The sequence below is a fragment of the Protopterus annectens genome, chromosome 2.part2 (genome assembly GCF_019279795.1).
Source record: "Protopterus annectens isolate FY-2018-M chromosome 2.part2, PAN1.0, whole genome shotgun sequence".
In the NCBI taxonomy this organism is placed as follows: domain Eukaryota; kingdom Metazoa; phylum Chordata; order Ceratodontiformes; family Protopteridae; genus Protopterus; species Protopterus annectens.
Window position 1 is genome coordinate 815,280,883 of NC_056730.1, and position 26,873 is coordinate 815,307,755.

The 26,873-nt window shown below is 41.0% G+C and overlaps 1 protein-coding gene across 2 annotated transcripts in view; it reads right to left on the reverse strand.

The window, feature by feature from the left end:
* Positions 1-26,873, reverse strand: part of TMEM161B (transmembrane protein 161B) — an 885,867-nt gene that overhangs the window by 711,286 nt on the left and 147,708 nt on the right. For both annotated transcript variants that reach the window (XM_044064157.1, XM_044064156.1), the window contains exon 4: positions 23,630-23,727. In XM_044064157.1, coding sequence (XP_043920092.1) covers positions 23,630-23,727 — 98 coding nt within the window. The remainder of the gene's footprint in view (positions 1-23,629; positions 23,728-26,873) is intronic.

Below are 26,873 nucleotides of genomic sequence, written 5' to 3' on the forward strand. Positions count from 1 at the left end.
GAGGCTCGGAACCGACAGCATAGGTCCCGAAACATCACCCCCGGGTCCGGCCGAAGAAGTCCGCGTGCCAAACTCGGACCCGAAGGCTGGGGTTGGAGTAAGGGTCGGAGCCGACCCTAGGATCTCCACCGGCTCCAACAGCACCTGCTTCGATGGAGCCGAAGCGGTCGGAGGAGGAATGGCAATGGCATGGGCTATCGGCTCCGAAGCCAATTGGGTCAGAGCCGAAACAAATTTTTGAAAGACTGGGGACTGGAACAGTCTTTGGAGCACCCTGTCTATGTCCGAATCTGACATCCTCGATGACCTAGAGGAGACTGAACGGGTTCGAGTTGGCCTCTCCAACGGCCCCAAGGGGCTAGGGACCGCTCAGGCGACTCGATAACTATCGGCGCCGAAGGAATACCCAAACTAGTTTCCATCGGTGCGAGGAGGACTTAGGCGCCCGAGGAGGAAGTGTCTGGCGGATAACCTTCATCGGCTCCCAGACCAGTGGAGCCGATGAAGGTGACTCGCTCGATGCCCCAGCCATCGGCTCCGAAGCCAGAGGAGTCGAGACTGGAGGCATCGAGGCAGACCGTTCGCCCTCGGCTCCAAGTCCTTGGAGCCGAAGGAGAAGCCTGCCTATGTCTTTTGGCGGTCGGGTCCGACGGACTGGTCGGAGCCGACGCTTTCTTTAGCAGGAGAAGGAGAGGATGCTAATGCTTCTTCAAAGGAGGGTTTTATAAGGCCTTTCAAAATAAGTTTATTTTTCCTCTCTTGGAGGACCCTCGAGGAAAACGCGTGACATACTGCAGGACTCCTGTAAATGTTTGGCAAACAATACACACAGAGAGAGTGGTCATCTGTGATAGACATTTTAAAGCTGCACTTAGTGCACTTCTTAAAGCCCGAAGGCCTAGGAGCTTGAGACATTATTAGCAACAAGTCTAGTAACTATTACAGGAAGACACACACTTTTAAACTGTCACTACAATAAACAGCTTGCAGTCGCCGATTAAGGTAGCCTGTCCGACAACAACAGAAAGAAAAATTAATTAAAGGGATCCAAGAACCCCTAAGGATTTGAAGCAATTGACTGACAGGAAAGCCCTACAACTGAAAGGGCCTCTAGTCAGAACCAATATCAACCACACACAAAATTTCACAGAAAAATAACCAGTCACACACAAAAGTACAGTATAGCTGTTAAAACAGCTGTTAAAAAATTAAAGAATTCCTGACAGAATTCAGGAGTACACTACTTAGCTCATCCAGCTCGAGACAATTTTGCTAGTTAACATGATCAGGCAGAGATTGCTCCTTAAGCAAAGCATGCCTGGGATCTAAGCACAGCCAGTAACAGCAGCCCTGTGAGGCCTCTAAAGAATCAAAACCACACTGCATGCAAAGGATGTTTTCCAACCCATCAGTCAGAATGTAATAAATCACATAACATCTTTATTTTCCACACAGTCAGAAATCAACATAATTTTCTGTTTAAGCAGTCCAATAATATGCTGTTGATATTTTAACATATGAAATTGACAGTTTAAAGCCCCGATTGCCAAGGTTGCAGAAGTATAAACCTTTTTACCCCATCTATCCAGCGCCCTGGAGTCTCCATCAGAAGGGGTAGGATTTTTAGCAGTAGAAGCCTTAATGCCCTTGGGCCCCCGATAAACGGTTTCTGGATCTGCAACAGGATTTTTGAAAAGGAACTTGTTGGAACTCAGGAACCCTGTAGTATCTGTCAGGTTTACTAGGAGCCGGAGGCAGGGAATCTGGAGCCATACTAGATTCCGAAAACACATCATCAACAATGTCTAGTACAGGAGGTATAGCCAAAGGCCTATACTGAGATAGAAGGAAATCCCTAAGCCTGTTTTTTGATTCAGAAAATTCCTGACTTTCCCAGTGGAAATGCTCCCTTAAGGTATGTAAAATTTCCCCAAAAGAAATATCCTCAGGGGGAAGCAAAGGGAATGGAATCCTCTGCATCAGAATCCTCATAGGTAAGCATGGACAAATCCAGGTCATTAGAAGAATCAGAAGAAATAGAGTCCTGATCAGAAGATTCATAGTCAAGCTCAGCCCTAGACCTCTTAGAAGGGTGGGGGCTTGACTACCCCTGATTAGAGTAATAAAGATCTTCAGCCATTTTGATCATTTGTTTTTTACACATAGGAGCCTGAACATGTGGCCTGGGCATCGTTTTTTTAGACATGATTTAAGCCTTAGTATAGAAGGTGGAGTCGGTTTAATATGCAAGTCTGTAGGCCTGAATACACCCTCAGATGTCGGTGCCTGCACAGCGGCTCCGGACCCATCCAAGGTAGAGACATCCGTGGGTTCCATAGGTAAAGGATCTCGAGGCATACCGGACTCCAAATGGGTCTCAGTAGAGGCCTGCGAGTCAGAAGTAGCGGATATCAGGGGCTGCGAAAGCACCTCACTGAGTACCGGCAAACTGGCAACTGGCTTAGGAGATGCGTCGTCGGCAGTTTTGGACCTCGACGGCCTGTCTTAACCCATTAAACAGTCTACTAAACAAATTAGGTCATGTTTACAGTTCGGCTCCTAGACAAAAAAAGTGTAAAGACTTGTATTCTTTTTGTGCATGATTTAAAACTGTATAGTTCAGACACAACTGGAAGTGGTCAAAACTTTCTCAGATGATATAAGATGATCATTTGGTCTTGATAAATGTGCAAAACAGCATTTAAAGCAGGAAACCTGCAGCACCATGAAAATATCAGTTTGGGACAGGAATATGATATAAAGGAACTTGAGTAGGAAGAAGTATATAAATATTTGGGAACTGGTGAAGGACTGACAATAGAACATGAATAAATGCAAACAAACTCAGTAAGGAATATTTTAGAAGACTAAACTTAATACTGAAAACAGCCATGATATCTAGGAACAAAGTCCAACCTATAAACCATTTTGCCCCTCCAACTGACTGGCCACAGAAGATTAGTTGGACAGGAACAAAAGAAACATGTTTCACATTTATCAAATGATATACAAAAATCAGTGTATACCAAGATTTTATTTATATTTATATATATATATATATATATATATATATATATACATACACACAAAATACATATAGACAGATAGATATAAAAAAATATATATATATATATATATATATATATATATATATATATATATATATATATATATATATATATATATATATATATATATATTTATATATATATATATATATATATATGGGTCTATATCATATTGTTGAAGTCTGACAACTTTGAAGCGCTTAAGGTCGAACTTGAATGTTCGAAGTGTTAAAATGTCGAATGTCAAAAAAAAAAAAAAAACACTCCATGCATGGGGGAAAGCCCCCCGGCACCCACCACACCCCCGCTGCTTAAATATACCAACTCGGAGATCGCACTACAGTGCAGTAAAGGGAAATCTCCACTATATGTTTTGAAGTTCTGACACTTTGAACATTCAAGTTTGACCTTTAGTGCTTCGAAGTGGTCAGACTTCGACATTATGATATATATATATATATATATATATATATACACATATATGCATATAGATATAGATGTATATTACATTCCTTATTCTGAAGGAGGTATGGGCATTCATGAAAATGAATGCATGTACAGAACTGCGATCGTAGAACTGCATACATATTGGCTGACCTCACCAGACCTAAAAATAGTGAAAGTTTTGAAACATGAAGAAAACAAATGGTTTTCCTACTTAATTTAGCAATAGCAATGGGAACAGAAACCAAGCAGAAGTAGACAGCAATCAGCCAGCAACGAAATATGTCAAAAACAATAAAAATATAATGAGAAAGATCAGATGAGAAAGCAAGATATGTGGAAAAGGCATAAATATAGTTGCAAGTACAGAAAACTCCTAGAACAACCTCATGTAGAACAGGATCTGAAGTAAAAATGGTTAAGGAGACCACAGCTCTCAACCTCTTAGCACAAAAAAGCTGGACAAAGCCCCTAAAATAGGGACAATTTTTTTAAATACTGCTCTTATAAAATTTGCTAGAATAAAAGGCCTTGTGTAACCATGCTTTTTCTGAAGGATATAATGTCAGAAACTCAAAATGCCTGTCATTATTTAGGGAATTCAGTCATCACTGATTTGCCACAAAAATCTAGAAAAATCACAAATATTATGAGGAACAGACCAAATATGTGAGGCAAAAATCTGGACAGTCTGCAATAATCTGGACAGTTGAGAGGTATGATTAGGAGAAGTGAAATTAAACCAAAAGATGAAAGGTTAATATTAGCGGTACAGGACAGCTGACTACATACAAACTGGTTTACAAAGTCAATTGAAAGTACAGTTGTGTACACTTACCATAAATGTAGATGTTCGAGTGTATTCACTGTTGCAGTCCTAATCAATGGGTTATCCGGCTCCCAGTAGCCCTAGATAGGCCAGAATACCAAAGATAAGTAAAAATAATGTCAGCTGTCGTCAGTTATAAAAGGACGTCAGGGCATCCAATACAAAAGGAGGCAGCCGACGTCACTTCCTCAGTCTTTCTTGCCAGAACTGTCAGAAGCCCCCAGAAGACAAGGCTTAAACCAAATTTAGCCTGTACCTTAGGAAAAGAGAAAAAAGGGGGAAGAAGGGAGGGAAAGCAGGACTGCAACAGTGAATACACTCGAACGAATGTCTACTGTACACAACTGTACTATGTTCATTGTGTTTCACTGTTGCAGTCCTAACCAATGGGTCGATTACCAAAGCTCAGAGAAAAGGGAGGAGGAACCAACAGAATCAAGGATTGGAGATAATGCCCTGCAGAAAAGCAGTGGCAAACCCTGCTCTGGCTTTAGAAAACAAAGGCAAATTATAATGCTTTGTGAAAGTGTGAACAGAAGACCATGTGGCAGCCTCCAAAATGTCTTTAGTAGGGACACCCCTTAAAAAGGCTGCAGAAGTGGAAGCTGCTCTAGTTGAGTGGGTCATAACCCCTTACGGAGGAACCTTGCCATGAAAGGAATAACAAAAGGTAATACAATGAGCAATCCATTAAGAAATGGTTTGCTCAGAAATAGCCTTGCCCTGGGCTCCAGGGGCAAAACTGACCAATAGCTGTGCTGATTTCCGAAGGTCTTTAGTCTTGCCCAGGTAAAACCTGAGTTGTCTATGCACATCAAGAGAGTGTAGGATCCTTTCACCTCTATTTCGAGGATTAGAAAAGGTAGGAAGGTGTACGGACTGATTAAGGTGGTTTCTAGCCTGACTCTTAGGCATAAAGGAGGGGAGGGTTGTCAGAGAGACCCTATCTGCATGAAAAATAAGAAAAGGCTCCACAGCCAAAGCATGCAGCTCCGAAACCCTCCTAGCTGAAGTTAGAGCCAAGAGGAAGGGAGTCTTCCACGAGAAAAACTTTAAATCTGCAGTGGCAGCTGGCTCAAAAGGAGGAAGAGTGAGTTTCTCTAGAACAAAATTAAGATCCCAGGCTGGAGTAGGCGGGGAGGTTTTAAGTTGCAAGCACCTCTGAGAGACATTTTCATCACAGGATGAGAGAAAATGAGTTGTGCAAAAAGAACAATGAGCAGAAATGCCTGAAGCATGGATCTTGATAGAGGGGAAACAAATCAGCCAAGTATTCCAAGATCAGAGGAAGGGTAGGCTGAGAAGATTCCCCTCTAGCTTGCATCCAAAGAGAGAATCTTTCCAATTTGCCAGCGTAGGACTTCTTAGTGCTAGGCCTCCTAGCCTCACGAAGTACATCAACCACCTGCTGGGAAAGGGAAAAAGATCGATTCATACAATAAGCCATGCTGCCAAATGGAGAGACTGAAGATGCGGATGCAGAATTTTTCCCCCTTCCTGAACCAAAAGATATGGTTTCAGAAGAAGATGCCAAGGAGGAAGTCTTTTGTCCCTGATCTTAAACAAAACTCTGGGAAGAGGAGGGAAGGCATAAACTGAAAGTAGCGTCCAAGGGAAAGACAGAACATCCACTTTCCAGGCCTTGCTGTGATACTGTCTGGTGCAAAAAAAGTGGTAGAAGGTAGTTGTCCAGGCAGGAGAAAAGATCCACCTGAGGAGTGCCCCAACTCTGAATGATGCTGCAAAAGACTATTCTGTTCAGCTGCCACTCATGAGGATCCAGGGTCTGTCTGCTCAACTGGTCTGCCAAAACATTGAGTCTCCCTGGAAGGAACTGGGCTAGAAGATGTAGGCCCAATGATGCTGCTGTGGACCAAAGAATCATACTCTGCCTGCACAGGGGGTAAGAATGAGTCCCTCCCCATTTGTTGATGTACCACATGACTGTGGTGTTGTCTGTTCTGACAAGCAGAGTTCCTGGAGAAAGAAGATGCTTGAAAGCCAGTAAGGCCTGTTGAACGGCTATCAATTCCTTTAGGTTTATGTGCAAGTGCATCTGCTGGGCATTCCAACATCCCTGTATGCATCTGCCATCCAGGTGAGCTCCCCAGGCATAGTCCGATGAGTCCATGGTCAGAACTTGAATGGCAGGAGGTGGGCGAAAAGGCATACCTTTGTTATGTAGACAGGCTGTTGTCCAACATAGAAACTCTGTCTGCAGACATGAAAACAGAGGAATCATCACATCCAGGTCATGTGTGTGTTGACACCAAGTGTTCTTGAGGTATCATTGCAATTTCCTCATATGCAGTTTTGCATATGGAATCATGAGAATGCAATAGACCATGAATCCCAGAGCTTGCAGGTTTTTCCCTGCAGGGAGCAGAGACAGGCTTGCCAAGTCCTTGAAGCAAATTAAGAGAGTTGTCTGCTTCTCCTGGGTGAGATATATTATCTGGACAGCTGTGTTCAGACTAGCTCCCAGGAATATTATTTCTGGATGGCACCATTTTTTATTTTTCCACGTTGCGAGTGTAACCCAGAGAAGAGAGAAGAGTCTTTACAAATTCTAAATCCTTAACAACTGTTCCTGAGAATTTGCTTGAATTAGACAGTCGTCCAAGTATGGATAAATCTGAATTTTCTTTTGCCTGCAAAAAGCAGTGACAGGAGCAAGGCACTTTGTGAAAACTCTGGGAGCAGTAGATAAACCAAAGGGCAGCGCAGAGAATTGACAATGTTGCTTGCCTGAAACGAAGGTATTGCCTGCAACTGTCCCTGACAGGGATGTGCAGATAAGCTTCTTTGAGATCCAATGTTACCAGCCAGAAATCCTTTTCTAACATTGGCAGTAACTGATGCAGAGTGAGCATTTTGAACTTTGGAATTATCAAGAAAGACCAAACCATAGCACCACCACTGCCTTACTCTCCTTTACTAACACTATCTTTCAGCATAAAAACAATGGCTCTCTCTCCTCTGTTACTTTTCTAGACCTATCTAAAGCATTTGACATGGTCCCACACAAACAACTCATCTCTGTCCTCAATAATCTATCCTTCTCTCAATCAGTCACCAAATGGTATCAGTTACCGGTCTGACCACCAATAATCCGTTGTATGGCAGAATGACATATCTCCCCAACTACCTGTCTATATAGAGGTTCCCCAAGGATCCATCCTTGGACCCCTACTCTTCTCTATTCACCAATAATCTAGCCTCTGCCACCAAACATGACACACTCATACAATACGCAGATGACTCAACCATCATCTGCTGAGCCCAGTCCTTACCCAAACTACAAAAAGTCACACAGGAAGCCATTTCTGCTGTTGAAACTTGGTTATCCGATGCCCAATTAATATTCAACCCAAACAAAACTAAACTATTCATCTTCCAACCCCCCAAACATGCTCAAAACAACTCTCACTTTAACATCACAGCAAAAGACAACACCAGTATACACCCAATAGAACACACCAAATTGCTAGGAGTGGAAAAGATTTGACATTCACATATCCATGACCATAAAAAAGTCCCCAAAAAACTAGGAGAGTTATACAGAAATAAGCAACTTCTCACCAAAGCAGCAAAGATTTCAGTAGCAAATTCCCACCTTATCTCCACCCTACTTTATGCCTCTCCAAAATATACCAACCTAAGGCAATGTGATCTAAAAAAGCTAGAGACCTGCTACAACAAAATCACCAGATTCGCCACAGGGGCATCCTACCGTAGTCACCACCGTCTTTCACTTGCTGAACCAGACTGGCTTGAACTCCCTCACCTCCTTCAATTGTATCAACTCACACTCACCCACAAATAGTAAACCATCCACTAAAAGTCCCATCCCTCCAGAATCTACTCCAACCCTATTGCACCACCAGACCACCAAGATCCAGCAACAAAAATCACTTACAGGTCACTAAAGCCAATAACTCTGCTGGGGAAGCACTATTCTCTTGCGCCATAGCCAAATTATGGAACTCCCTCGCACCCACAATTACCTCCGTACCATCATGCACCCACTTCAAAGCTTTACTAAAAGCGCACCTAAAACATGCTGGCTATGCCCTTGCAACTCCCCCTCTATTATCACCCACTCCATCCACCCACTACCCCCCCCCCCCCACTAACTACCTTAATTATAGAAAGCTCGGATGCTCATAAGCCTAACTACTTATTATACAGCAGGAACTTCTTATTGTAACAATTGTTAATGTCTTATGTACTTCGCAGATGATAAAGATTCTAGCTGTCTAATGATGTATTATGTTCTTCATCTGTAACTATGTTTGTAATTCTTAATTGCGATGTTGATCAAATTGTTAATTGCTATGTAAATCCAATGTAACTACCGTCTGTACATTTTAACTGAGGAGCTTTCCCCCCAGGGCCTCCGCTGAAAATGGACCTACATCCAGGTGGGCACACCTGGTCAACAAATGTAAATAAATAAATAAAAGAAAGAGTTCAGGATGGATAGATCTAGGATAGGACACCAGGTGCCTTCTTTATATGGAACTAGGAAGTGTCTGGAATAGAAAAGTACAGTTGTGTACACTTACCATAAATGTAGATGTTCGAGTGTATTCACCGTTGCAGTCAGTACATTAGGGTAATCTGCTGGAAGGTTGCCCTCAGTCGGCCTGAATTCCAAAGTCTTGGGTCTTGCGCCGGTTGCTGTCTCCTCTTCCATGACGTCAGGTCGTCAGGGGTATAAAACATGAAGCCGGCGCCATTTTCTTTAGTTTTTCTTGCCCCAGATGTCAGGTGCCCCCAAAAAGGTAGCAAAAATATATATTATTTATATATATATATATATATATATATATATATATATATATATATATATATATATACATACACATATAGATACATATATATATATATATATATATATATATATATATATATATATATACGTATATATATATATATATATATATATATATATACACACACACACACACACACACATGCATATATATATATATATATATATATATATATATATATATAAATCTATATACATGCATCCATATAAACTTTACCTTCTTCTACAAGCAAATACACCACATAGGTTGTAGAAGATAGAGAAGGAAAGATAAACTCCAGAATGACAAGGGGATGGCGGGTGGGTAATCTGGACTGCAACAGTGAATACACTCGAACCTCTACATTTATGGTAAGTGTACACAACTGTACTATGTTCGTCGTGTTTCACTGTTGCAGTCATTACATTTGTGTAGAATCCCAAAGCTACGGTTGGGAGGCTGGAGCTAAACAGCATTAGGTGCGGCTATAAGGCCCTGCAGAACTGCAGTGGCAAAGCCTGCCCTGGACAGAGTAGAGAGGCAAATGATAATGCTTTGTAAAGGTGTGAACAGAACTCCAAGTAGCAGCCTCTAGAATGTCTTTGGTTGGTACTCCCCTTAGAAAGGCTGCTGAAGTAGCTGCAGCTCTGGTGGAATGAGACCTAATGCCCTTGGGCACAGGTTTACCATGGTGTAAGTAGCAGAAACGGAAGCAGTGGCTTATCCACTTTGAAATTGTCTGCTTTGAAATAGCCTTTCCTTCTGATCCTGCAGCATATGTCACTAGTAATTGCTCAGTTTTTCTTAGAGCTTTAGTCCTGCTCAAGTAGAATCTTAGCAGTCTGTGTACATCCACGGAATGCAGAATTCTCTCCCCCTTGTTCTGCAGATTTGGATAAAAGGTTAGCAGATGAATTGTTTGGTTAAGAGCCACACTGGAAACCACCTTAGACACAAATGTAGGATTTGTCCTCGAAGACACCCTGTCTGGGTAAAATATGATAAAAGGTTCTACAGCCATGAGGGCCTGTAGCTCTGAAACTCTTCTTGCTGAAGTAATTGCTAGTAGCAGAGCTGTTTTCCATGATAAGAACTTTATATCAGCGTTAGCAGCTGGTTCAAAAGGGGGCAGGGTGAGCTTTTACAACACATAATTGAGGTCCCATGCAGGTAATGGTGATCTTCTAGGAGGCCTTAAATTTTTGGCTCCTCTTAGATACTGCTTTAGTAAAGGATGAGAAAAGATTGGTGGCTCTGTATTATAATGAGGCAAAATGGCAGAGGCGTGGATTTTAATTGCTGAGAAAGATAGGCCTTTGTCAAGCATCTCAGTTAAGTATTGTAATATCTGAGGAATATTTGGTTCTGCTGTATCAGTTCCTTGTGCTCAATTCCAAGCACAGAATCTCTTCCATTTATCAGCATAAGATTTTCTAGTACTAGGCCTTCTGGCTTCCAAAATGACATCCATCACAGCTTTACTGAGAGGTGTTGTATGTATAAATACATGATCAGCCATGCTGCCAGGTTCAGTGTTTGGAGTTGATTGTGCAGGATCCGATTGTTTTGCTGGGACAGTAGTTGAGGTCTTTGAGGTAAGGTCCAAGCTGGGTATTGAAACAAGTTCCTTAGGATTGGGTACCAGTACTGGCAGGGCCAGTCCGGGGCAATTAGTATCATCTTTGGTTTCTCTTGTCCGACTTTTAGGAGGACCTTGGGAAGAAGAGGCAGAGGAGGAAGGACGTAAACTGATAGGTTTTTTCCAACTGAAAGATAGGACGTCCACTTTCCATGCTTGTCTATGATAAGTCCTTGCGCAGAATCTGTTCAACTGATAATTTTGAGGAGAGGCAAATAGATCTAAGTCTGGGCTCCCCCATTTCTCTGTTATTATGCTGAAGACTTGTGGATTTAGTTTCCACTCGTGAGGATCCATAAGGTTTCTGCTTAAATCGTCTGCCAGAGTATTTTGCTTTCCTGGCAGGAATTGAGCTTGAAAATGTATTTGGTAGGTCAAAGCTGTGTCCCACAGTGCCATGGCTAATCTGCAAAGGGGGTAAGAGTGTGTGCCCCCTTGCTTGTTTATATACCACATGACCGTGGTGTTGTCCGTCTTTATCAGTAGTTGTCCTGGATGAATTAAGTCCTTGAAGGCTGAACAGCTAGCATCTCTTTCTGGTTGATATGCAGATGCATTTGGTTTGGGGTCCATATGCCCTGAATGCATCTGCCTGCCATGTGGGCCCTCCAGACATAATCTGATGCATCTGTTGTTAAGGTTTGGCTGGCAGGGGGTAGAGTGAAGGCCCGTCCCATGTTTTGGTGACATGCCTTTGCCCACCATAGAAACTCCTGTAGTAGGCAGGGGAATGAGAGGAATCATTGTTTCCAGACTGTGAGAATGTTGACTCCATAAACTTTTTAGGTACCATTAAAGTTTCCTCATATGCAGTCTTGCATATGGAATCAGTAGAATGCAGGATGCCATGAAGCCCAAAGCCTGCAGAATTTGTCTTGCAGATAACTGGGTTTTTGTTGCCATCAGTTTGAAGTATGTAGACAGTTGCCTTTTCTTGTCTGGCGTGAGGTAAGCCATCTGGGCAGTTGTATTCAAGCTTGCACCCAGGAATGTTATCTTTTGAGAGGGTACCAGTTGTGATTTATTTTTTCGTTTATTGTGTACCCTAAGCATGTTAGAAGCCTTTTCACAAACGCCAGGTGTCGAAGAAGAATGCCCTTGTTCTCTGCTTGAATGAGACAGTCGTCCAAGTAGGGGTATATTTGTATACTTATTTGTCTGAAAAATGCAATAACTGGTGCCAGGCACTTTGTAAAGACCCTGGGAGCAGTAGATAAGCCAAAGGGCAGTGCAGAGAATTGGTAATGCATTAAGCCAGCCTTGAATCTGAGGTATCTACTGCACGATTGTCTTATTGGGGCATGCAGGTATGCCTCTTTTAGGTTTAATGTCACCAGCCAAGCATTCTTGCCCAGCATGGGCAGAAGCTGCTGCAAAGTCAGCATTTTGAATTTTGAAATGTCCAGGTATGTGTTCAAAATCGATAAATCCAATACTGGCCGCCAGGCCTTGTCCTTTCTGGGTACCAAGAACAGTCTTGAGTAAAAACCTTGTCCTTTTTCCTGTTCTGGTACTGGCTGAATGGCCCCTATCTCCATGAGGGACGTAACCTGTTTCTGTGCCTCTGCCCATTGATTTTGTGGTAGATCTGGCCAACCATTTGCCACTGGCAGAGTGTGGAAATGGAATCTGTATCCCTGTGATACTATGTTTAGTACCCACTTGTCCTGGGTTATTAACTACCAATTTTGAGCAAAAAGTGCTAATTTTCCCCCTAAGGGTGCTGCCAAAAGATAACTGCTTGGCGTAGGCAGAGGGAAGTCATTGGGACTGTTTTCTGTAGGTTTGCGCTTTATCTCCTCCAGATTTGGAGGTAGAAGCGCCCCATTGCTTTGACCTGTATGAATCTTGCACCTGGTATCTGGAACCCTTAGGGTGTCTGGATTTGCCCCTTTGAGCTCTGTCTGACACAGAAAAGGACCATTTTTTTGTAGGCCAGTGTTTACTGAATCTTGGTGGCTGCACTTGTAAGAAGTCTTTAACAGTTTGCATAGACTTAGCTTTGTCTTCCATTTTCTTTAAAACCTCTTCTGCCTTAATACCAAACAGAATATCATGCTGTAAAGGAACATATAGCAATTTAGCCTTAACATGATCAGGCAAATTTTGTTCTTTTAGCCAGGCATGCCTCTTATCACAGATCCAGTAACTGCGGCCCTGCAGGAGGCCTCTACGGAATCAAAACCACATTGCAAAGTATGCTTTGCATCCTGTTCAGCTGCATGCAATAATTCCGGCAATTCTTTATTTTCTGCACATTCAGAAATCAACATCATTTTCTGTTTCAGCAATCCCATAACATCTTGCTGATACTTAAGCATATGAACTTGACAGTTTAAGGCCCTGATTGCCAAGGTTGCAGATGTATAAACCTTTTTCCTCCCATCTGTCCAGTGCCCTTGAATCTCTGTCAGAGGGGGTAGGATTTTTAGCTGTTAAGGCCTTAACTCCCTTTGGACCCTGTGAAATAGTTTCAGGATCAGCAGCAGGGTTTCTAAATAAAAATGTATGTGCATCAGGGACCCTGTAATATCTGTCAGGCTTACTTGGAGCCGGAGGTAAGGAGTCAGGGGTCAAGCTGTACTCCAAAAACACATCATCCACAATGTCTAAAACAGGGGTAATGGCTAAAGGCCTGTGTTGAGGGAGAAGGAGGAAATCCCTGAGCCTCTTTTTTGATTCTGAGAAATCTTGACTCTCCCAGTGAAAATGCTCCCTCAAAAGTATGCAAGGTTTCTCCAAATAAATAATCCTTAGGAGGAGATGCAGATGGTATAGACTCCTCTGCATCAGAATCCTCATAGGGAGGTATAGATAATTCCTGATCAGAAGAGGAATCAGAAGAAATAGAAACCTGATCTTAAGATTCATCATCAGTGTCTTGCTTAGGCCTCTTATCTGGAGGGGGGTGGGTACCCCTGATCAAGGTAATAAGGTCTTCAGCCATTTTGATCATCTGTTTTTTAGGCATAGAGGCCTGTGCACGTGGCTCATGCGTTGTTTTTTTAGCTTTAGAAGTTGCTTTTGTCTTTGGTTTTGCAGCTGTCGTCGGTTTGATATACAAATGTTGAGGTCTGAAAACACCCTCAGAAGCCAATGCCTGCTCAGCGGCTCCAGACCCATCTGAGGGGGATACATCCGTCGGTCCAATACCTTGAGCATCTTGCGGCATGCCGGACTCCACATGGGTGTCGGTAGAGGCCTGCGACTCTAAGGTAGCGGGTATCAGGGGCTGCGAAAGTGCCCCACTGAGTACCGGCGACTGGTTTTGGATCTCGACTGCCTTTCTCTGTCCTTTTCTTTGCATTTTTTTGTGTACTCTGGTAGTCGGATTGCTATCCGACAACATTTCTGGGTAATTAAATCGGTTTCCAAAATACTTTGAGGAAAAAATATACCGACGCTTAATAGTGCGTTGGTTAAATCTAGCACAAAACCGACAGCCAGGCATGTTGTGATCAGGGCCTAGGCAATACAGTATAAATGGAAATCCTTATGAGGTATTTGCTTCCCACAAGTAATACAATTATTAACTTTTTCTGACATCGGTATGGAGCAAGAAAAAAAGTTTGCCCAACGGGGTACTTAGCTTTAGTGAAGACTTCGGTTCTGAAACTCAAACTCAAATATTTCAGTAGTCGGCCGACCGACACTTGCGAAATGCTTCTGCTTTGGGCACCGCGCAAGAAAGACTAAAGAAAATAGCGTCAGCTGCATGTTTTATACCCCTGACGACCTGACGTCATGGATGAGGAGAACTGACGCAGGACCCAAGAATTTGGAATTCAGGCCGACTGAGGGCAACCTGCCAGCAGATTACCCTAATGTAATGACTGCAACAGTGAAACACTGAGAACATCCCTGGCCTACCTTCTGAGCAGGAACGGATTCTATTTCCCCCAGATGTAACAGAGACAAATTTTGCTTTTCTACTTATGCCCTTTGGTTTGAAGGGGCATCCGGGAATCTTTTGGAAACTGGAAAGGTGTGGAAAGAAAACTTGTGCCCAAGGGCTACAGTTCTGAGAACCCAGTTGTCTTCCATGATGGTCACCCAAACATTTGTAAAAAGGGCCAACCTTCCCCCTAAAGGATTCTCCGGGCAGGCAAGAACAGGCAGAAGTTGGACAGAGTCATTGAGAATGTTTAGATTGAGATGCAGGCTTAGAATTTCCCACCTTGGAAGAGAAAGCCTGCCAATGCTTAGACCTTTGAGGGATAGCCATCTGTCCCCTAGAAGATTTGTAACCTCTAGTCCTAGAATGGCTCTGTCTGCTGGTATCATGGAACGTCCAACTCTTAGAAGGGTAATTCCTGCTAAAGCGAGGAGGCTGAACTTGCAGAAAGTCTAACTATCTGCATAGACTTGGCCTTGTCTTCCATCTTCTTGAGCACTTCCTCTGCTTTGCTGCTAAAATGACTGTCCTTATGCAAAGGTACATCTAAAAGCTTAGCCTTAACAGGCTCTGGTAGGGGCTGTTCCCTGAGCCACACGTGCCTTCTAACACAGCCAGTAGCTGTAGCCCTACAGGAGGCTTCTAGAATGTCAAAACCACACTGTAAAGAATGTTTATTAACTAGACTGGCAGAATTTAGCAAATCCTGCATATCCTTACTCTCCGCCAACTGAGGCACACCTGCTATCCTAGAGTTAATAGCTTCTAAGGTGTGCTGCTGGTACTTCAGCATATGAAAAAGACAGTTAGTAGACCTAATAGAAAGAGTGGCAGAGGTATAAACCTTTTTACCCTACCTATCTAGTTTCCTGGATTCTCTGTCAGAAGGAACAGGATTTTTAGTAACAGTGGCCTTAACTCCTTTAGGGCCTTGAGAAATAACCTCTGGATCAGCCAACGGATTCCTGAAAAAAAACAAATGAGAATCAGGAACTCTATAGTACCAGTCAGGTTTCCTGGGAGCAGGAGGAACCGAATTTGGAGTCAAGGAATTTTCCAGAAAAACATCATCAACCATTTCCAACACAGGTGGACTAGCCAAAGGCGTATGCTAAGGCAAATCCAAAAACTCCCTAATCCTTTTCTTAGAAAGGGGGTAATCCTGACTTTTCCATTTAAAATGTTCCCAGAGAGTATTTATAGTATCACCAAAAGAGAAATCTTCTGGAGGAGAAGCAAAAGGAATGGACTCCTCTGCGTCTGAATCCTCAAAAGGAGAGAAAGCTTGAGAAATTCTTCATCAACAGAAATAGTAGAAGCATCCGAACCTGAAAAGGACAAAGCCTCAGGAGAGACATCCCTACCTCTTTTTGAAGGAGGAGGCTGTGAACCCCTAATAAGAGAGTCAAAAGATCATCAGCCATTTTAACCATTTGAGAATGAGGGAAACGAGAGGAAACTTGAGCCTGCCTCTTCACAGGCTTACGACTGGAAGATTTACCTGCAAAGTCTAAAGCACTTGGGAGGCCTGGTAACCACCGAAGTTGCAGCCGAAGTTGATGGTATGAGCTTGCTGTCTGAAGAATGGAGGTCTCTGACACTGGAGTCAGCTTCGCGGATCCGGATCCAGCTGAAGAGGCAACAGACAGAAGATCAGAAGGCAAAATGGATGCCGGAGGCCTGGGGACCTCTGAAATGGTCTCAACCGAGGCCTGCAGTTGAAAATCTGCAGGTTGCAGGGGCTGCAAAGGAGCCTCACTGGCTACCGCATGACTTGACGACCAACCTAACATCATCCAATGACTTGACCTTCGGAAGCCTGTCGTGGTCCTTATCTTTACACTTCTTGGGGATATTCGAAGCCTAAAGACCAGCGGACGCCATACTGACAAACTTCGGCCAAACTCCAAAATGCTTAGCTAAAAACTTAGCCCGACGACAGATAGTACGCGGATTAAAGGAAGCACAAAGAAAGATCACAATTAGGAACACTGTAGTCAAGGCCTTAACAAATAATACAATAGGAATGAAAATCTCTATGGGGGATTCTGCTTTCCACAGGTAAGACAATTATTAACCTTTTCTGACATTCGTTAAGGCAAGAAAAAAGATCCCCAATGGGGTACTTAGCTGTAGTAGACTTCAACTTTGTAGTCTGAAACAAAAAAGGTAAACTGCCGACCGGCACTCGTGCAAGAAATGTTTCTGCTTCGGGCTCCATGGCAAGGAAGACTGAGGAAGTAATGTCGGCTGCCTCCTTTTGCATCAGACACCCTGACGTCCTTTACAACTGATGACAGCTGACATCAATTTTACTTACCTTTGGTATTCTGGCCAATCGAGGGCTACCGGGAGCTGGATAACCCATTGGTTAGGCCTGCAACAGTGAAACACAATGAATATCATGAGGACGAAACAGACAAATACAGGTTTTGTAACACTGAACTGGAAACAGTCACACGTCTAGCTGCTGGGTGTGAAACACTAATGGCAGAGGGCCTGTATACTTAAAGGCCTAATAATGTGGTAAGATTGCTGCATTGAGGATTGTGCAAACATTAAAGTACAATACTGAAGTACCTGAGAAGCAGTGGAAACATGAGCCACAAAGCATTATAGAGGGTGACAAAGTTTATATCACATGGGATCACCCATTACCAACAGTTCAAAAATAGATGTGGGAAGGTCAGATATAGCAGTCTATGAAAACAATTCAAAAGTAGCACTGATGATTGAAATTGCTACACCCAGTGATTACAGTGTCACATGTAAATAGAGAGACACAAAGTAATAAAACACAAGGATTTGCAGGAAGAAACAAGGGCAATGTGGAAAAATTATTTTTTAATTAAACCAAGATATCATGGCAATGAATCTGAAACTGTGCAACTGTTTCTGTACACATGCACACTTTGCTTTTATACTGTATATCGATTTACATTGCGGTGCTGAAAAGACCACTCTTAGCGAATATTAAAGATTAGAGCAGAGTTAATTCTCCTGAACTTTAACAGTACCCGTCACTGTATTAGCAATCCTAAAGTCTGGAGAAATTAAAAAACGTGGTGGCAAAAACCAGAATGGCCATCTGTCTGCCAGTCAGATAGCACACTCCTAAGTATGGACATGATAAAGGACACTCTGGAATGAAGCTCCAACCTACATTGCTTAGGGAAGCTATTCAACAAAATCCATGTGGTTACTATATGAACATATTCCTAAAAGCAAGCACTAGAATAAATCATCCTTCCATGAGACCATTAACTAATTGCTTGTTACACAACTGATGACAAAAGACAATACAGCTGGAAATCCATCTAGAGCGGGTCTGTTTGTTAACTGCAACACTCTTCCTACCAGGAGGAGTCTTTCTGAAGTTCTGCTTTCTATACCTGTCAACTGCAACACACTTCCTACCAGGAGGAGTCTTTCTAAAGTTCTGCTTTCTATGAGAGTTAAAAAAGAACTAGTGGTAAACATTCATAGTACACCCTGTATTCATCCCCCCCATGGAGTTTGTTTCCATAAAATGCCAATGGCTCGGTTAAATTCCCAGAATTTAATGTACAATAAACACAAGCTTTCACATCACACTAGTACTTCATCGGGCATGGGATTTGTTCCCATAAAGGGGACATCAACATAAATGAGCTGCCTGAGCAATAAATCAATCATCACCTTTAAAAGAAACCAAGAGCTGGTCCTGACAAACATCCACTATAATGACCATCCAATACAAGAGCAACAGTACACAAGAGTTTCTGGAAAGTCAAAACATATAGCTCAGAAATCTATGAAAAGGCTATAAAAGCTACCAATATCCATATCTTTCAGGGGGTGCATGCCAGGTCCACTCAGCCAGATTGTTCAAGAAGAACATGGGTGACAGCTTGTCCTCCATAAAATTAAATTCCAAGGAAGAAAAGCCTTCTTCACATGAGGGTAAAAGTGCAGAACCTCCTTAAAACAATCAGCTCAAAATATTCAGTCCTTCAGCCTATAGCCACAAGATGAGCTTTGAGCACAATGCTTGCAGGTGTCTCTCATAGGGAACATGCATACCCCAAAGTTGCATGCTTTTGACCCACACAGTTAACTTCTTGTCAGCTTTTATTGATTTTCAAAGTGCTTAGTTCCCAAGAATAATGAAAATAGATGTTGTAAACTACAAGCACATCCTCATCTAAACTGGAGTTTATCTTGTCTACCACCCACTGGTTCAAAACAAAGTCTTCTGACCCTCAACAAAAGCTACATTTACAGTTACAGACATTTCTTCTGGCTTGCTGTACCACATAATGCACCACCTTTGCTGTTTATCTTTTCGGCACATTCATGGATTTCCATTTTGTGGAAGATAACCACTTTACTTATACAAGTTTTTACCAGTTTGCCTGACTTTAGACAGTCTACATGGATGCTGCATACCTGCTGCATCTTCAGCAGTACATTCTAGATCTATTTTATTCACCTCTGCATCACTCTCAGTGACAACTTCATGATCTTTGGTTATGAAATTAACTGGAGGTATTCACTTGGGATAATGCCTTCAAATAAATCTCCATAGCTATCTTAGGCACTCATTTTCCTGAATCTTAAGAGTCTTAAATGTCATACACAATATCTATATCTACATTTACAGACACACACACACACACACATATATCTACACACACACACACACACACACACACACATATATACATACACAGTTTCTATGTGTATGTATATGCATATATGCACACACACAAATACATAAATATGCACACACACAAATACACAGTAAAGCACATTAGCTTGTACTAGGGTAATTTTAAATGGATCATTAAACTTACTACAACTAACACACACCACACACACACATATGCACACACACAAATACACAGTAAAACACAGTAGCTTGTACTAGGGTAATTTTAAATGGATCATTAAACTTACTACAACTAACACACACCACACACACACACACACACACACACACACGTTTCATCAGATGACATCTCAGGGACTCCTCCATTACACTTCTTTAAAGCATACTTTGTACATAATCCCGCACCCAATCTTGCACCTTTCTCACACAGGTTGTAGCTGCTTGTGTAAGGCTCTGTCAAGCATAATTCTTTGCAAACAGCACATAAGCAAGATATGTAGTCTGGCTCATTGAAGCACTCAACACAGTACAAGTAGACAGGGTTTACCAACTAGCAATGATGGGTGATTTTGATTTTTTTCCCCTTACACCAGCTGATATGGGTTGTAAACACGTACATTATTCAAGGAGCTGCTTGCTGTAACAGTTCTCAAATCATATGTTCTGTTGTATTCTTTCAATATTTCTTTCAACATTCAGCTATGGACTTCTAGGAATTCTTTACTCCATGGGTTATATACATAGCCATTGTATTAGTGTCGAAATTCTCTGCTACGTCTTTCTGATCCACTGTCCTACACAGCCTCTGGAGTGACCTTTGGACACATTTATTATTATTTTGTTTTTTTACAACCTACAATTTTGCTATTCTTTCGGGTTGCAATTTTTTGTACCGAAACGGATTAAATGGCCAGTTATGCAAAAACACAGCAACATTTATCTCTAACTTATGAAAGCCCATAGTAACAGTTTCACTGTGTCTTATAGCCAGTGGTAGTCCCACAGGTATCCAAGACTGACGGTTATTACATGTGGCTATATGTTTCACAAACTGTCACAATTTTCCCTAAAACAGATATAAACTTGAGATCTGCAGTGTCTATCTTAACCAGTAGCATCTGCAGTTTAAGAGAGGCATGTCGAGTTTGTCTTTTCTGATTTTGTAACATCTTCTGTTTAATACACAAGGACAGAAGTAGGATTTTGAATGCAAGCCTTTAAGGAGAATAACTACTCTCTCTCTCTATATATATATATATATATATATATATATATATATATATATATATATATATATCATTTTCATAAGACAGCAAAAAATAAATACTCTAAAAACAAGGTCAATAAGGGAATGGAGAAAGGAGATTTTAACAATAGGGATGACTGCAAGTAAAGAAATAAATAGGCAAGGGGGTTTGAATTTGCTGTAGAATATTAGCAAACAAACCAATGTATTAGGAGCAGGTAATTAGGGAGGGAAAGATAAAAGACTGGGGAGCCATACCTCTCAACCTCGTAGCTCAAGAAATGTGGGCAAAGCATAAAATAATACGTGGGAGGCCCAAAAATTGGGACTTTTTTAAAGATATTGCTGTTATAAATTTAAAAAGTTGCCAGAATGACATGACTTGTACTAGTATACATTTTCTGAATGATATGAAGTTGGAAACTCATTATTTCTCGACTTCAGTACTCAGTGGTTTGCCAGAAAACCACAAATTTTATGAGGAACAGACCAAAATATGAAAGAAAAATCTGAACATTCTGCAAACATCTACACAGTTCAGAGGTATGGGACAAGCAAAAGTTTGGACTGCAAGCTAGAGACTGATTTCTCTACCAGGGATTGATAAGAGTATCGGCAAACAGAAAGGGACAGCGGAGTGTTAATTGAAAAGCCAGCTCTGGTTGAGCTTTTAGTGCAGTCTAGAATAGAAGCTGCTGTTTAAATTTTTAATTCAATTAATAGGGCATATAAAATACTGCATACTAGCTGTAGGAATCAATCAGAAGTGAAACAATATTGGGGAGAAAGATCAGAAAAGCATTTTATAAAGGAACAATGGGAGGACATCTTAATTGGCTCCAAGCATGCAACAAAGTCTAGAAAGTGTGGGGCTTTTACATGGATGTGATTGGCTAAGTAATTTTTATACCCCATGCAGACCGGAGATAATTTTTCTCTCAAAGAGATAGCAAGTGTTGGAGTTGTGACAAGGAAGAGAGAGGAAGTTGCAAATATGTTTTCAGGGAATGTAATGAGTTGGAAGACTTTAAAAATTCTATACAGAATACACCGTCAGAAATTTTGGTCAAGTAAATAGCTGTAAATAAGGAAACTATTCTTTTGAACCGAATTGCCTAGACATAGTAAGGCCTTGCTACATTTAATGCTATCAGCTTCCAAAAAAGTAATTACTAGAAAATGGATATTAAATTCTAAGCAGACCCTAACTGAACAATTGAATATTATAAAGGAGATAACACCAACCAGAGGTAGGATCCATAAAAAATGGAAGAAAGGAGATGCATAGAAATAAAATAGAATTGCTAGGAAAAATATACACAGAATAATGTTCAGGAGGAGTGAAATTGAATGCAGACAATAAGCAATTTGTGTAATGTTAGAAAGAATGATATTTACTAACAGAAAACTTAATATGTAGGATGTATGATAATAACAATGGAAATGTTATTATGGATTGTTTTCTATCACTATATGTGTACCTATGAAACATTTAAAAATGTAATGTTTACTAAAAATGTTAAAAATAAAAATAAAAAACACTAGCAGTACAATAACAGGAAAATGCAACACTAGGACAATGGAAACACTGAACAGTGGGAAATAAGTGCAGAACATATAATTGTGAAGCACATTTTATACAGCTGGCAAGAGAAATAACATGACATTGGGAGTGGTGCTCGATTAAATTTTTGATTACAGATGTTTTTTATCAAAACTACAGCAGACAGAGTTTGAATGTACTGCAAAAGACATCCTGAAGTAATACCTATAAAGCCTTGGTTTCAAAAGTAACTCTGAAAAAAAAATCCAACATTTTTACCATCTTATGTGTAAAATGACAAAACCTTTCTTTGAAGTACATACAATATGGGTTATAAATATGTCAAAACATATACTTAACACTGAAAAGCAAAAAAAAAAAATACATATATATATATATATATATATATCTATAGATATATATATATATCTATAGATATATATATATATCTATAGATATATATATATATATATCTATAGATATATATATATATATCTATAGATATATATATATATATATATATATATATATATATATATATACACACACATATATACACACACATATATATATATATATATATATATATATACACACACACACACATATATATATATATATATATATATATATATACACACATATATATATATATATATATATGTATATATATATATATATATATATATATATATATATATATATATATATATATATATACACACACACACACACACACACACACACACACACACACACACACACACAATCATACCAGGAAAAAGTAAGTGGCAAAAGTTCTTAATAGATTCCTCATCAACTACATCTAATTATTTCACGTCCTTGCAGAAAGCTCTTGGTTCTCTGGTTCAGCTGGGTTGACCACTGTGTGCGGTCTATCTATGCCCATGTGAATTTTAGCTATTTGCTTTGGCTTCCTCCTACATCCTGGAGACACACTGCTACTTGAACTACCGATCCTCTTAAATACCTGTAGGCATGCACACAATGAATGTGTACAGTCATCCAGCAATGGACCGACCACTACTAATTTTTGCCTTGGACACAGTGCTTGCCAAGACCGTCTCCAGCTCAGCAATGACCCTGAACAGGATAAAGGTGACTCTGAAGAAATGAACAAATGAATATTACAATCTGGCATCAAACAGGAACAAAAACCCCATTTTCAACTAAATAACCTCTAAATCTTAGGAAAAAAAGATCTTTTAAGTTAGGATTTAAGTGAAAAGCATGGCAGAAAACAACACTGACTCTTTATTTCCTTCAAAATGGCAAAACATGAAAACTATACATTTTAGCAATGGATATGATGTAAATGTAACCCCGTTTAAAGGTGTTACACTGCAACAGGAGTAGAACACCTTCCTCCTTCCAAGTAAATACAAATCAGGTGACATGTATTGAAAATAAATTAGGCGAGAATACAAAACACAAATACCCAGTGTAAAAGCAAATAAATGAATCAACTTTTCTTACCTATGGCATCACTCTCTGTGACACACTTGGTCTCCAAGTGAAGGTCTATGTCTTTAGGAACAGTTAGTGGCTTATTTTCAATATGCCCATTATATTTCCTTAAAAAAGAAGAAAATGTCAAAATGCACTCTTTTGATTAATTATACAATCCAAAGTAACTTAAGAACTCTTAAATGCATGATTTTATGAAACATAACTTGCACACGTCTTGCTCTTATAGCACAGATGCCATGGCTACAGTATTCAGCGGAAGACCCCAATATTTTGTTGCATAATCCAGACCATAAAATTATTTATTACTGTTCTTGGATGTCTAGATTTAGTACACTTATGTTAGGGACTTACCATGAATGTATTTGTTGAGAGTAGTTTCACCTGTTGCAGTCCTCTCCTCTAGGGGTATCCTGTCTGCAATTGAACAGTCTTCCAGAACTCTTCCCTCCCCCATGTCTACAGCCAACATTCTCTTTCCAGAGTGGGGTTTCCTAGAAATATAAATGGTGTGCCAGACAGCAGCATGTTCATTCAGTAATATAATGAGCACACCAGCCGGCAATATCTTCAGATCATTCTTGCCTGGCAGAACTAGGGACAGAATCCTCCAGCTGTAGAACATGGTGCACTAGGCAGAACCTTCTGTTTCTGGCCTAGGTCCATCCTAAGGTGTGCCAATCTCAGCAAATCAAGAAAGCTAACAAAACAAAACAATGAAGACCTGGTAAGAAAAAAAAGAGGTAGGAACAGAATGCCACTTCAATAGGGTTACCACCTGTCCCACTTTGAGAGGGACAATCCCTCTTTGGGCAGTTGTGTCCTGCAAAGAAATCAAAAAAATGGCAAATGTCCTGAGATTTTAGGACAAACACATTTCCTATATTTTATGTAATAGTTGCATAAAACAGTTATTCTGTATCTGAAACACCTAAATGTGATAAGAAACAGAATAAGCAACTAAAATGCTACAAGAATAAGCTTTTCTGTAGGCCAAAAAGTGAAGTTCTGTCCTTTGTACTGGCCATGGGTATGTTTAGCCCTGCAAAATCAGACGTTTGTACTAAAAATTTCCCACTTTGGGCATTTGAAAAGGTGGCAACCCTACACTCCAACCCCACAGGGATACCAGGTAAAAACAGAAAAAGGGGGTGGATGGAGGGAACCTGGACAGTAACAGTGAAACTAAATGTTTTGAAAATGTGTGTACAGAGGACAGAGTTGCTGCTTCTAAGATGGCCTGTGTGCAGATTCCTCTAAGGAAAGTTGGGTGACAGCTGTAGCTCTAGCTGAGCAACTTCTAATACAGACTGGGACTTGTTTCCAATGGTGCTCATAACAGTAGCTTAAGCTACTTCCACAGGGTTTATTCACCAACAGGCCTAACGCTTCATTGTGCAAAATAGACAAGTAACTGTTCACTTTTCCTGAAATCTCTTGTTCTGTCACAGTAGAATCTCAGCTGTCTGTCCATATCAAGTGAATTAAGCGTACTTTTTCCTGAGCTCAAAGGCTTAAGAATAATATTGGGAGTTGAAAGGTCTAATTTAAGGTCAATTCAGTCACCACTTCAGGCATAAAGGAAAAATTTGTAAAGCGACTCTACTTTGATGAAAAATTAGGAAAGGCACCTTTTTGCATGTCAATACTTGCAATACTGAAACCCTTCTAGCAGAGATAACTGGCACCAAAAGTAGCATCTTCCAGGAAAGGAAATGAATAGGGCAATGTCAGTTTTTCTAGCACAGAACTGAGATCCTATGGTGAAGTCATTAGTCTCTTGGGTAGCCTAAGATAGACGACTCCCCCTTTGGAATTGTCTGTCTGAGAGCCTAGAACACAAATGGGATTCCAAAGGAAGTCAGGTTGAAATAGTATGAACATTGATAAATGTTTAAGTTGAGCCTGACTTGTACAGGACTAGAAGGCATTCCAGGATGCCACCTTAGTGTTCCTGGAGTCAAGGACCTTGGACTGGCACCAGAAGAACGTTTTCCATTTAGCTAGGTATGACTTTCACACATCAGGCTTCCTAGTAGCCTTCATAATGTTTAGAACATCCTCTAAAAAATTGTGCCATCTTGGGAATAGTGTGATATCATCCAAGCTGTCAGGCTCAGTGCGGCCAGACTGGGGTATAGCAGTGACCCTTTGTTCTGTGTCATACGGTCAACATGTTGAGGCAGCATCTTTTGCTTTCATCTTGCCAAGCTGTATGAATGAGGGAACCAGTGCTGTCTTGGTCAAAAAGAAGCTATGAGGATCACACTTTCCTTTTCCTCTTCTACTTCTGTCAATAGCCTGAGGGTCAAGGATATTGGAAAGAAAGTGTACAGAAATAGACCTGTCCAATTTAGGGAGAACGCATCTGTCTTCCATTCTCCTGGAGTTAACAGCCTTGGGCAAAACTTCATCAGTTGTAGGTTCAGGGGAGGAGCAAGCATGTCCATTTCAAGCACACCCCACTTGCTGATCAAATCTAAGGAGTCCCTATGTGACATTTACTCATGTGGATCTGCACACTCTGCTCAATGTACCTACAATTATATTCTGTCCTGAAAGGATACATGTGGTCTCCTTGGGGGTCGACTTCTACTCACCAAAATTAACAGCAGACTCCACTTCAGTGAACTTCCATTCCATCAAAAGCACGGACTACCAAAATTTGTTCTCTGTGAAACTAACCAGTTGGCCACCAGGATGAACTTTGCCCTTTTCCCCACTGTAGTGCAATCTCGGAGCTGGTATGTTTAGTTGGGGGGGGGGGTGAAGCCCCCCACTTGGGTGGGTTTAATTAGTTTCCGTTCAGTTTTTTCCCTGGTGGCCCAGTGTTTCGTTTCCCAGGGAAAGGAGTTTGGTAGTCCATGCTTTCGGTTGAATGAAAGTTTGCTGAAGTGGAGTCGGCTGTTTGAAATGCAAAGAACTGTAATTTCAGTGAGTAAAAGTAGACCCCTTCTTGGATATTCTCCTATGTGCTGCAATCTCACTGGCTTGCACAGTAGATGAGAGTGAATCTTTATTTATGTATCACACATCATTATAATGTTGTTGGTCTACACTTGCAGAACCTCCCCTTGCTAAGCTCTCTCAACTCAGTATTAGCGTAACCAGTCAGGAGGAGAAGGAAACCACACTCACTACAATTCCAGTCTCACATAGACCTACCACGACAGCAAACCAAACACATAAACACACAAAAACATACTCGGAGGCTCTAAATAAAAATCTGCCTAAGCAGCAGAGACCTCCAAAG